This window comes from Vitis riparia, chromosome 12 (assembly GCF_004353265.1).
Source record: "Vitis riparia cultivar Riparia Gloire de Montpellier isolate 1030 chromosome 12, EGFV_Vit.rip_1.0, whole genome shotgun sequence".
Classification (NCBI taxonomy): Eukaryota; Viridiplantae; Streptophyta; class Magnoliopsida; order Vitales; family Vitaceae; genus Vitis; species Vitis riparia.
This window is the reverse complement of record NC_048442.1, coordinates 22,229,754-22,243,453: the sequence shown is the minus strand read 5'-3', so window position 1 is coordinate 22,243,453 and position 13,700 is coordinate 22,229,754. Positions and strand designations below refer to the sequence as shown.

The window sequence follows — 13,700 nt, the reverse complement described above, 5'->3', positions numbered from 1 at the left end:
TTTGGAAAACAGTTTTTGTTCTCAAAAGCAAAAAAAACATGTTTGATTCAGTTAATAAAAAAGTTTTTTAGAATAAATAAAAAAACATGTTTGAAAGTTATTTTTTTAATTAATAAAGTGTTTTCTTTCATTAATTTGATATTATAAATATATAAATAATTTTCATATGCATAATTCATTTAAATTAAAAAAAATTCAACTTTGAAAATTTTACACTAATTATAATTTTTTTAAACAAACGATGATTTTATAACCATATGTAAGTATATTAATTTCAATAATTTAAGGAAAAAAGAAAATGTTTACAAGTGAGGGTGTGGTGATTGGGTATAACTCACCATTGTGGAAACACAAAAAGAAGGAAGAGAAAACACGAAAAACAATCTGTTCAATGAAAACATCTTTTTCTTATTCTTAAAAAAATGGTTTTTGAGAACACGAAAAACACAAAAAATAAAAACATATCTTCCTTCCCCAAACAAGTTTTTTGTGTTTTTTTATTTTCCAGAACAGAAAACAGTTCTTGAAAACATGAACCAAACAGACCCTAAGGCACTCTTTAAAAACTGTTTGTTCTAATCATTTTTACTCAAAAGATAAAGTTTGACGGATTTACGACAGAAGCCATTTTTTTTGAAAATTTGTTTTGAAAGTTGTTTGCTTCAAACACAAGGTAAAAGCTTTTCAGTCACGCTCACACATGGGCTGCGATTTAAGAAAGGTGCGACTTTGAAACAGAGAGCCAAACTAACAACCAAGGTTTAAAAAGAACATATTACTCCTTGTTTTAGCCCCACCCGCAGGGGCAAAGCTTTAATTGCTAAAAGCTAGTTCTACCTATTGAAGTTTTTATAATATATTTGATTGTTATTAAAGCACTTCCATACAAAACTGAGCAAAAATGCTTGATGCATGAGGCTTTATTTAACAACCATTTTTTGAAAACGGTTTTCTATTTTCCAAAACAATAAAGCAAGAAAACACATTCTTTTCTATTTAATATATATATAGTATTTTCATATAAAATCTCTTAACCGGTTTAGGTTATTTTTACTTGTTTTTTAATAATCGTTTTCAAGAATAATAATACAAATCAAAGAATGATTAAAAATAAAAACACTACATATCAAAGTTTTTTTTTAAATGTATTTTAGAATATATAGAATATAAAAAATGGGTTAAGAATATTTTAGGTTTTCAGATAAACTTTTATTTTATAAAACATTAAAAAATAATTTTCAAAACTTATTATTAAAAAAACTGTTTTCAGAAACACTTTCTACATATTGGCTAAGTGTGTGTTTGATAGCAATTTTAAGAAGTGTTTTTAACTTTTTTTTAATACTTGAAAGATAAAAATTTTCAAGTGTAAAAAAATCTCAAAATACTTTCTAAAATCACTATCAAACCTATTCTAAAACTCTTTTCACTAATCTTATAATTCAAAATTTTGTTATAGATAAAGGCTTTGTTTGAATAATAAAAAGCCAAAGATAAAAATTAAAACAAAAATAAATTCAATCTCAACAAATTTTTGAAACTCTATGTATTTCCAATTTAAATATATAAAAATAATTTTTTTTTTTTTTTTAAAAAAAAAACCCTATTTTAACTTTTTGAAAAAGTTCTTTTCCATTTAATAGAACTTTTACAATTCTAATATTTTAAAAATTGGGCCTTTGACTTCAGCTTTAACATCCTGCAAAAGCTTCCTACCTCAAGATTAGAATTAGGAAGGGCTGTGAGTCGTGAGAAGAGATCCCCAAAGTAAATTCTATACTCTAGGCTCCTTGCACAAGTACTTAAAAGTAAGCATGTTTCAGTAGTCATGGAAGAAGATTAATAAAGCTTGGTTGGTTCTCCTTTTTAAAAACCCAAAAGCAAAGTGAAACAGATTCCTAAGCAGTAAGTATAGTAGGTTGTAAAGCAGATGGAGAACAGATCAATTGATGGTGAAGGACTAGGATCAGAACTACCCAGAGATAGATTATCAAGTTGGGATAAAACAGAAATGCCTTTAAGATCAAATGTTTACAGTGATGGTGGGTGGCTTGTATATTAACATTTTAAATGTGCCTCGTAGAAAAACTTACAGGTTTCAGCACTTGCTTGGGTCTATACTCCCAAGGTATTATCAAGTGGAAGAACCATCTGCAGCCAACAAGAAGTGAAACAAATTCTGACAATATTTCTCAGTTTCATATCAAGAAAAAAAAGATAGAAAATTAATTGTAGGCTATATATTTCCTTCATGTAGCATGTTACAGGAGGCTTGGGAACATTATCGAAGGAGACTTAATAATACCATAATTTTTCCCTGTAAACCCTCGATTGTCTTGGTTGCTAAAAAGCAAGAAACATGGACACCAATGGCTTCCAACCAGCTGATTCAATTGAAACTTTACATAAATCATTTTTCCCTGTACCAAAGTGCACCCTCAATTGTCTAGGGTGCTAAAAAGCAACAGATATGGACATCAATGACTTCCAACCAGCCAATTCAATTGAAAGTTTACATAATTTAGTTCAGACATAGTTCTCATGAAATCTGAAACTCATTCTCTCTCTCTCTCTCTCTCTCAATTCAAGCTTTCACAGCTTTTTACCTTTTTTTCCCCCTTTTTTTAAGAAAATTGCTAGGGAAAAGAAAGTAGTTTTGTCAGCATTTACAACATTATGGACTTTATACATTACCAAATTCAGTAAATCTCATTGTCAAACAGATAAAGTTGGCATCCTTTACAGTGTTTGTTCAAAGTCAAAAGATGCTAATTGCTTGGCTCTTCAGCTGTTCGTGAGTATGATTCTACAAAAAGAAAAAGGAAATAAAGAAGGCTCTCACAGATCAACCTAGGTTTATCACCTCTTCGAAATAAAGCAGGCCAGCATATAATCAATTGATCAGGACTTCAGAGTTTTCATTTTCTTCTTAAAATGTGCTCCCAAACGATCAATCTGGAAATTCATAGTAAAATGGCATGCTCTAACTAATCTTTCAGTCTGGAAAACCTCCAATAGCTTGCTTTTTCAAATGACCAGGAAGTATTATTGTACAAGATCAGAGCTCCAAAATCTGCCAATATTTATGAAATTTTCTGAAAAGAGCATGGAAAAATGATTATGCAAGTTATTTGAGTATCTCTTCAGCATACACTACATTTTTTTTTTTCCTTTCATTTTTTGATTGAAAAAAGTTATTGTAATCCATCCTCTGAAAACTCACAGTGAATATTCCACTTGCCTATCATCTTCACAGCCATGCCTGAATTCTTTTAATAATGCAGTTCAAAACCATACCTGACCATGCATCTAGTCAAAAAGAGCTTAAGCACCCTTTGCAGAGAGATCTTGCAACCCACAAACCATATTTGCAGGGACAGCTAAGTCAATCATTTTTGGATAAGATAGATTCAAATCTGAAAAACAATTAATTCACACTCTTAAGGGGCCATGTAGAAAATATTAAAGGGCAGTTTAAAATAGGAGTAACAGATTTATCATGGTTTTCCCCTGCCAGATAGTTTTTACTTACTTTCCATGATATCCTTAAATGTTTCCTGCAAAAGGAGATCCAGAATAAAAAAAAAACAATTAGGAAGATAAGAGAAGTTTGGCCAAGATCTAGGTAAATAAAAAATGTTTAATTGATATTTTTCCAAGTCTTTACTCATCAAAAACCCAATTTAATCAGCTAATTATCTTAAAGGTTAGATATATCCTTTTTTTCATCAAATGCTTTCAAATTCCAGCAGTGTTTTTGTAAAATCTCAACAGGAGAATCATTTTATTTAAAATAACATGACTATGTTAGATTATTGTGAATGTCATTCACTTTAATGAACAAGCCAAATTGGATAGCATTCATTGAACAAGGACAGGTTAACCAACAAAAGGTAGGCAATGGTGTCCATAGAATCATAATCCATTTGGTAATAACCAGAAAGATAAATGAGAAATAAAAGAAAATATGAAAGCAACAATTCTGGCTGAAAGAATTACCTCATCTTTTGTTAACCGAGGATTATAGAGCATTTCCTCCCCCACAGTACTTACCTACATCTCAAGCATAGTCATTGCATAAGTTGATAATTAAACAATTTACATGTTCCAGGAGAGAGAGAGAGAGAGGATGGTTACATACAGTGAATCCCTTGTAATCATGAGCAGGGTAGATCAATGTGTCTTTGGGCAATGTGAAAATCTGGATTGATAAGAAAATTTTTTAGAAAAAGAGAAGTGTAACTGTACCATAATGGTGTTTGAAATACCAAATACATAGAAGGTTTTTCAATTTTCTTTCCCATGAAAAAAAAATGCCCACTCTGCTTCATGTTCTTGCCTGTGAATGCACTGAATTGTAGAGTTGATGTGAACATCCACCCTGTGAGTCAATTATAAAGATTAAACAATGCTCCTTGAGAATCTTTTAGAAAAGTTCTCTTTTAAAAATGAAACAAATTCTTCACACTTTCAGCCTGTAAATATTTAATAACTACATTAAACCTGAAAATCCGTTCTTCCACATCCATGAATCAGCAAGGCATCCCCAGTGAAAGCCATCCTTGGTCCAGGTTGATCAGGGGCATCTCCTGTAACATAGGTGACACAACCTATTGTATGACCAGGAGTAGCACGAACCTGCAGCAAAAGGAAATAGGAAAAAATAAAGTTCTCGAAGATCGAATTAACAACTTTCAAACTCCATACTCATAAAAGATGAAAATTCTGCAATAACGGGGTAGTATTTGCATTTTGACTTGATATATATATATATATATTTTATGATAAGTAGACTTGATATTAAACACCAAAGGACATCTTGATTCACCATATACCACCAAAAAAATCTAAAAAAATGTGCCTTATAAAATTACAGGATATACTACAGTGGATGCAAGATGACATTTTTTCTCTTACAAAATGGTAATGATGCATGATGCATGTGAAATTCACCTAATTGGGGTTATTTTTTAATAACCAATTAAAAAAACTCTTTCCTCAAGAAAGTACTGTTCAAAATTTTATCAGAAATAAAATATATATTGATAATAGTAAACTTCTTTTGGACAAGAATGCTTTGGACTGTGATGTTAACTTTTTCGGACTGGTTTGGGTGTTCCCGGATTCAGTGAGAAATCTCTTTCTAGAATGGAAAGTTAAGGGGCTGAGGAAGAATAAAAGATCAATGTGGAGATTGGCTCCGATTTGTCTTTTTTCGTGTATTTGGGGAGAACAAAATTGAAGAACTTTTCAGGAGGAAGAGATGTCTGATCAAAATCTAAGGAAACTCTTTACCCGTTCACTGTTAAGAGTGGTCTCAGCAGGTTTTGGGGTTAGATAATCCCTCTTTTTTTGACTTTTTGGGTGTCCTTAATGGAGACTAACATCCCTATTGTAGGTCTTGTTTCTCCTTTTTGCAGCCTGTTTGGGTTTTGCTTGTATACTGCCTGTATACTTGGGGTTCGCCCACTGTTTTTAGGCGTTAATTAATTCAATCTGCCTTTGTCTATCAAAAAAAAGAAAAAAAGTAAAGTTCATGAGAAGGATGAGAGGTCCTTCCCACAAATACAAAACTTGATCAAAATAGGACCATTCTCCTCCACTATACAATGATAACTACAGATCAAGACATGTACAAAATATCACAAGAAACCAAAACCAAACTCTTTCAAATGTTATCCACCCCTTTCGAATTACAAACCGATGTCCAACTTAGTTGAAAAGTGGGATTCCTCTAAAAGCGACAGTTAAAGAGGCCCAAAAGGAGGAGTAGAAGTGAAGAAGATCCCACAACATCCCTTCTCTTTGGTACTTATCCTCAAAAATCCTAGCGTTTCGCTCTTGCTACACAATCCACAGTACAGTGAGGCAAGCGATATGCCAAAGAGTCTTACCTCTGATTGAATTCCTCAACCCTCTAAATGAAATAACCATCATATCTCCAATTCTCTAAGGGGGAACTCAATTGAAATTAGCTATTGTGAAGAGTTTATGCCAAAGGGCATTTTGAGATTCTATTTACTGTCTTGAGGGTGTTTTTTAAATTTTTCTTAGAACCTCTATTTGCTACTCCAAACGATACCAGGAATCGAAGATAGTTACTACTTTCTTCTAACATCCATGGCAGAGCGCTACATGAAAATTTAAAAGGCATGCAAAAATTTTACTAAAGGGTAAATCCTACAAGCTTAGAAGTGGGATAATAAACATGATATTTGGAACTTCAACGAATCCAGTAACACATAATTATATCATAGCTTATGAATATAGAGAAGTAGATATATGCAACTACAAAATAACAGTGTAACCTGCTGATAATTAAACATTGAAGTTCCTGACATCATGTCGTCATCATCTGGCTTAAATTTATTTTTCTAAACCATAATTCTCAATATTGGATTATCTAGAAATAAAATATATGTACCATGGATGATGTGATTACTTAGGGCAGGTTTCTGAAAAGAAGAGGTATAATTAAGAAAAACGGTTGACTGCACAGGAGATACTGCCTCTGTTTTTGGGCTTGTGTTAATGAGAGAAGGCAAACTAATTCCAAAGTACACCTGCATCGCCTTATCTTTTAAGCAATCCCTGAATTCAACAACTCATAGACATCTCATGTACCAATAACTGCATCCATACCATGCAACAGAGACTTGGGATGCATTCTACAAGAACAAATTCTATTTAGCAAAATAAGGTGACTCATGAAATGGGAAAACTCAAAGAGAATGGAAGAAACATTCGAAGGAGAAAAACCAGTGCACCTCCAGAGTCCAAACTAGAAATAAATTAACATATTATTGTTATTGAGAAGCCCAGAGAGTGAAATAAATTTACAATCATTCAGCTTTGTTGGGTCAAGAACAAATTCCAGAAAGCCCATCAGGGCAGATATGAACAAGAGAAGGCTACTTGAACAGGAATACATCCTTACAAGCAGATCCTCCCAAAATCTGCCTTTTGGGAAGAGATACAAAGAATTTCTCTGGTAATCAGACTCTAGGAGCATATAGCTCTCCACAAGCTGTAATACGAGGATCCAATCCACCTAAATAGTCTCTCTAATATGTACTTAATGGTGTAAGGAAATTTGTTTCCTTATGAACTATGCACAGCCACTCATTAACTGATTCCTATTACTTCAACCCACATTACAAATTCCTAAACCACTAGCAGGTTTAGGTTCTGAGGCCATGCAACAAATCAACCAAGTTTGTTTTAGGCCCAAACCCAAGCAGCATCTCTTATTACGTTCTTTTCATTAGTATAACAACACAAAACAAATTGCTTCAAATGCCTAATTAGGGAGGCATTAGTAATGCAACAATTATTGTTCTAGAAATATCAGGAGTAAAATGTATAGCAACTGCCCGGCACCTAAAACAGAAACTAGAAAGTCAGTACATCTAGACCATAGGTTCTTCAAAAATTTGAAAATCAAGTCCTGAACTTTCCAGTGTGGTTCTTATAAGGAAAAAAAAAACTATAAATACACAAAACACAAGCAGTTCCCCTGTTCATCTTAAAGAAAATACATGAACCATGCCCTTACCTCCAGATACAGATCTCCAAAATAGATTTTATCACCATTTTCAACCAGAAGATCAGCTTTTGATTTGCTCATTTTAGAAATTATAGATTTTACACCAGGAACTTTAGTCTGCAAAAAAAGGAAGAAGAGAGAGAGAGCGAGAGTGAGTTACCATTTGATATAAGACTTTCAGAAATGCAATGAGAGAATTTTTTTGTGAATGAATCATATCAAGAAAAGAATAAGAATCAACCTCTACATACTATGAGAGAGAGTATGCGTGTATGTGTGTGAATGAACATGCAACAATACTGAAAAAAGAGTTAAACAGCATTGAAAATGTTAGAAACCTGCAGCAATACTGAGAAAACAGTTAAACAGAACTAAGAATGTTAGAAACCTTTATCAGCCCAGTTCCGGTAACATGATCAGCATGTACATGAGTATTCATTGCATAAATGAGCTTCAATCCTAGTTCTTTCACAAGGGAAAGGTCCCTCTCCACTTTCTTGTCGACTGGGTCAATCAACTGCAGATAAATGAACTCAGTTAGCATGTATTTCAGAATATATGCTAATGAAGAAATTAATGTATAAGTGAGTGGAATGTTGAGCCTATGCATAAAAGTCATCACTTGGGTATTGTGATAACTGAAATAGGGCAAGCAATTTTTCTGGATAGAGCATTCTGGTTGGAGCAAAAAGCAAGGATTTTTAGGAAGATTCACCCATGGCAGAGATGTGGGATAAAGTTCATTCCTATGTCTCTTCAGGCATCTTCTCACTGAGGTGTTCCTCAGCATTCCACCAAGTTTCATCTCTTTGGAATGAAAAGGTGTTTGCACTGGTAATCAAAGAAGTCGTTTCAAGAAGAACTTTGACAGATGCATTTAGGATTCCAGATTAATTTTGCATAGGGGGCTTTATTAGAGACTGTGGAGGGGTGATGATTTTGGTCTTTTCCAGCCTGAATGGTAGTGATGGCTATTAAATTGTGTTTTCAGCTCTTCGAGAATGTTTAATTGGGTTTCCAGTTTGGGTGTTAAAACCCTGATCAAGGAAGAGACTTCTTGGATATAAATTTTTGTGCCTCCTCTAGAGGCCAAAGTCCTTGGTGTCTTACTCATTGATGAGGGAGATTCATACTCTTGCTGCAGATAATGTTTCTTCTTTTTATTTGAAAACCTAAATCAGTTACCCCAATGACCAATGATTTGTAAAATAGAATCTAGCTTCATAGAATGTGCAAAGTAGTTTTAGTGAATTAGGCACACCTACCTTCCCTAGGTGCTTGTCATCAATTAGTTTTCTAGTTTTAGTGAATGAATGTACAAAGTAGTACCCTAAGGTAATGAGAGGGTTAAGTCAATTCAATCCATACTCACCCTTATTTTTTAGCATTTTAGCAAATGTAGCAAGTATATTGATGTTAAGAGCTAAAGTGTGTATCATTTTAGAACATGTCCTAGAGATTAGAAATGGAATGAAGGTGTTTCATTGGCAACTCAAAAAATGAGACAATTTTCTTTTCTAGAGATAGATTGGAAGATCTACAGAGTCTTAAGCCCATTTTGATAGTTTGAGGCTACTTGTCCATAAGTGGAAGAATAACTCTTAGGAAGTTCTACTTGTTTCATAACCCCATTTACTTCCTTTCAATGTCCAAGATTTTAGGGAAAGGGATTCTAAGATTGAGAGCTTGTGAAGAGAATTTCTTTCTTTAGGTGCTATGAGGGGAAGAGTGAACATCTTATTAATTAGGATCGATGCAGGGCAAAGGGAGAAGGAAACTTAGGTTTAAAAAGGATTACTTTGAGGGACAAAACCCTTCAAGAGAAGTGTTTATGAAGGTTTCCTATGAAGAGTAACCTTTTTTCGAAATAGGGTGATCATGAGCATATATACGACACATCTCAACAAATGGTATGCTAACATTATTGTTAAATGGTCATACTATTGCCCTTGGGAGGTTATGTTGATGTTCCATTTGAACTACTTTGCACCACAACTCTGAACTTCAATTCATTATTGAAAAAGCTCATCTCTAGAAAAATCTTTGGTTAAGGAACCAAACCCTGTATAATAAATTCTCAAATATTTTAAATGTGATGAGATCCAAAAACTCTTCTATTTCTTTTATGTTAGGCCTCTCTTCTTTCTAAAACTTCTTCTATTTCTTCTAAGAAGAGTTTTACTCTTCTAATACAACTTGTCTCATCTGAAAATGGGAGGTTGTTCTCCTTATGTCCTTCTTGACCTAGGTGTGCTTTTTGCCTATCTTTCCTTATGTGAGGGTTTGAGGGTTTTGAGGTTAAAATTTTGAGTCCATTTTTATTCTTATTATTATTACTATAGTTTAGCTCTCTCAAAGGTCCTTGTACTCAATCTCTAACTTTTGAATTGATTTCATTTGGAAATCTAAAGTCAATTCTAAGAGCATCTCTAATGGGATGTCAAAAAGGCATGTTACTCTCAAAATCTAGCATTTGCCTTTAGTATTGCTGCTCCAATGGGCAATGCCTTATTTTGTGTTAAAATGGCAATGCCATTTTTTGTACTAAATTTGGCATTGCTATTTCCAATGTCAAAAAAAAACACTAGCATTATGCATTGGAGTAGTATGCTAAATTTTTTGGCTCTTCTATTTTAGAATTTGCACTAAAGAATAATTGTCAATACTAACAGATAGCTTTGATGTTACTATTTTAGCATTGAGCATTGGAGATATCTAAGTAAGTCTTTCATGGCCTATAACCTAGTCTCTTATCTTTCTAGCTAATTTCATTTGGAAATCTAAAGTCTCTCTTGAAGTAAAGGTCCTTGCATGACCTATGACAAATAAGAAGATAATACCAATGACATACTACAAATGAAGAAGCCTTGTAAAGCTCTAAAGTCAAACCATTATATTATGTGTTTGGAGAGTTATGAATAGATCGATCATCCTTTTCTTCATTGCTTGATGGTTATGAGGCATTGTCAAAGGTTGTTTAGACTTGTTAGGAGAGACTAGGTACCCCTCAAGAGCAGGAAAGATCATATTTATTTTTTAGGTGTAACAGGGGTGCTCCTTAGAGGCATTATCAAAGGTTATGTGTTTGGAGAGTTATGAATAGATCGATCATCCTTTTCTTCATTGCTCGATGGTTATGAGGCATTGTCAAAGGTTGTTTAGACTTGTTAGGAGAGACTAGGTACCCCTTAAGAGCAGGAAAGATCATATTTATTTTTTAGGTGTAACAGGGGTGCTCCTTAGAGACAAGGTGTGCTTTGAAATGTGGTTAGATTCACTTTGATTTAGTTAATTTGCTGAGAAAGGAATGCAAAAACCTTTTAGAATGAGTGGAGCTTTGTGAATTTGGTATGGGATATGGTTTTTTTTTTCCCTTCTATTCTCTTTAGACCTTTAACTTTGGAATCTACAAGGTCACAATCTTGAGCCTCCTTTTGCTAGATGGGATTGCTAGATGGGAATCCTTGTTTCTAAGTCCAAGAGGATACTTAAGCATGTGCAACCAGTATGAAATCCACCTCTAGAGAGTTCTTTTTATGTTAAACTCGGGTGTTCTTCGGGTAACCTAGGGCAACTTACAATTGAAGGAGAGATAAAATATCCTCAAAATACCATATTGAAAACCTGCTAGAGAGGTTTGGCTATTGAGACAAAGATCCTATAAATTTTGAGGGGTTTATCTCAAGAAAGGATATCAGCCTTTCTTATCTCTTAGTGAAAGGGGAATCAACTATTGTTATTTTATGGGTATCAAAAGAGGAAAGAGGCCCCTGAAAATTGGATGCTGGGCTTTGCCAAATTATTGATTTCACTATAGATTTGGGATGTTTCTCCGGGCCCCTACACTTAGCTAATAGTGTTGTTAATCTTTTAGCCAAAAGGGGAGCAAAGCTGCTGGTTTCTTTTGTAAAGGACTATTTACATCACTGAGTCATATGGAGTTTTGGGAATTATGTAGAAGGTTACACATACTTTCCTTGATTTTTATCAAAATGTTTAAACTTCTGGGAGGATTTCTGTATCTTCTTTGTAAATATTAATTCATATCAACGAATTTATCAATTCTGGATAAAAAATATTAAATTCTAGAAAACTTGGGACACAAGATTTGTCATCATTTTTTCCTTTTTATCAATGTGATGCAGCGGTAGGTAGTTCTGTGCAGAGCTTTTAAGTGGGTTTAAGAGAAGGGAGAAGGAGTTCATTTCTGCCACATGCCGGTGACAATATATGACAGAAAAGGGTCAATTAGACACTTAAAGATTCAACATTCTCTGTATTGAGTCAATCTCAGGGTGAGTTCAAATCTAAATAAGCGTGTGATTGTCCTGGTGGGGCGGAGGACATTCGAGATCTAGAAAGAGCTGAGGAATGCAATCACTAGGTTCAAAAGGCTGCAAAAGCCCATCTCGAGGATTGCTCCAAGGGGGTGTAAGCCTAAAAGGGCAGGAGTCCTCCACATATAGGTCCATCTTCAGGAGAATTTACTAAATCAATTTTCTGAAAGCACCATGTCAAATACGCATCATCAGTCATCACCATCGATCGCTAAGCTTCTTTTCTGAACCAAATGAAAGTTAAAGCTAGAAAAAAGGAATTTTCTGCAAAGTTCATAAAACAAGCACACACCCAAATGAATTTCGAAGAAGATACTATCCTCGATCAAAGGTGAAAAATCAAGACCATAAACTCGAATGTATTACAATCATATTCCAAAACAAAGAATCAACATTAACGCAAGCTCACGGACTACTGAAAAAACTGAGCAAAATAAAATTCAAATCAAAGATCATACAATTGAAAATCAAAATTCCCATTTCCTTTTTGTACGGCTTCTCAGCAACAACCAAACCAAGTTCAGAAAACAAAACCTAACCAGTGAGGGTTTATCAGGGTGAGAGACGTCAGCGAGCAGGTAGGTGTAAGTAGAAGACTCCTGCTCAAACAGCTGGCGAAACAAAAGCTTTTTCGATGACTGTCCAAACGACGTCGAATAACACTTCACCATCCGATGTGACCTGAAGCCACGGGCCTTGGCGATCGCTGGCATTGCCGAGAATGAGCCTACACGGAGTGGAGCTAGAGAGAGTCGAAGCATTTTCGCTTTGTCCTTGATCTCCAATGGGGCCTCTGTTTGGCCGCCTAGAAAATGGAACTCCGGTGGAAACACGAAACTACTGCTCTAACCTGAGCAAGAGGTTAGTAACAAATTAACACCAAATGCTGAGTTAAGGTTACGGCACGTACATAGAGACCCACTTGTGTGTCATTTGCCGGATGAGGAAAAGAAAAGGGTTATTTAGTAAATAGACTATTGAAAACTTAATTTTGAAAATTATGGTCCGTTTAGTTGCTGTTTTTAAAAACTGTTGTGAAAAATAATTTATAAAAACGGTTTTTTGTGTTTTCATAAAATAAATTGTGTTTGGGAACTGAATTTTGTAAAACAATTTTTTTCTAAAAAAAAAAAAACATATTTGATTAAGTTAATAATTTTTTTTATAATAAGTAAAACAAAAAACATATTTGAAAGTTATTTTTAAATTAATAAAATATTTTATTTTATTAACTCGATATTATAAATATATAAATAATTTTCATATGCACAATTTATTTAAATTTTTAAAAAAATTATTCAATTTTGAAGTTTTTATAACAATCATAATTTTCTTAAATAAATGATGATTTTATAACCATATGTAAGTATATTAATTTTAATAATTAAAAAAAAAAAAAGAACTTGCGAGTGGGGGTGTGGTAGTTGGGTTGAACTCACTTTTGTTAAAATATAAAAAACATTTAGAAAAACATAAAAATAATGAAGAGAAAACAATGAAAATATATTTTTATTGTTCTAAAAGAAATGGTTTTTTAGAATACGAAAAACATAAAAAATAAAAACACACCCCCTTTTTAAAACAAGGTTTTTGTATTTTTTGTTTTCAATAACAGAAAATAGTTATTGAAAAAAGGAATTAAATAGACCTATATTTTTCTAAGAAAAAAATACGGATATTTTTGCTAAAATGTGATAAATAAAAAAAAGAAAAAAATGGAAAATGAATGAACGAAGGGTTAGTTTTGAAAATTGGGTTTTGAACGGCACTTTTAAAAAATCTCATTCACAAGGTATACGATACATGGCACAGGGGAT

The 13,700-nt window shown here is 33.5% G+C and overlaps 1 protein-coding gene across 6 annotated transcripts; it reads right to left on the bottom strand.

The window, feature by feature from the left end:
* Positions 1–1,995: 1,995 nt before the first annotated feature.
* LOC117925808 (persulfide dioxygenase ETHE1 homolog, mitochondrial-like) lies at positions 1,996–12,744 on the bottom strand. Of its 6 annotated transcripts, none has more exons than XM_034844897.1 (10): positions 12,423–12,744; positions 7,935–8,063; positions 7,556–7,663; positions 4,504–4,638; positions 4,340–4,381; positions 4,142–4,201; positions 4,000–4,053; positions 3,533–3,557; positions 3,298–3,416; positions 1,996–2,151 (listed from the first exon to the last, which is right to left on the bottom strand). In XM_034844897.1, exons 1-9 carry the CDS (start codon positions 12,642–12,644, stop codon positions 3,325–3,327), a joined length of 867 nt encoding a protein of 288 aa, XP_034700788.1. In that variant the 5' UTR covers positions 12,645–12,744; the 3' UTR covers positions 1,996–2,151; positions 3,298–3,324. The 6 variants fall into 6 exon arrangements, 5 of the variants coding, with proteins under 5 accessions (XP_034700788.1, XP_034700785.1, XP_034700786.1 ...); XR_004653048.1 differs by lacking the exon at positions 1,996–2,151 and adding an exon at positions 2,620–3,095 and having other exon boundaries at positions 3,224–3,416; XM_034844894.1 differs by lacking the exon at positions 1,996–2,151 and adding an exon at positions 2,620–3,095.
* Positions 12,745–13,700: the final 956 nt, after the last annotated feature.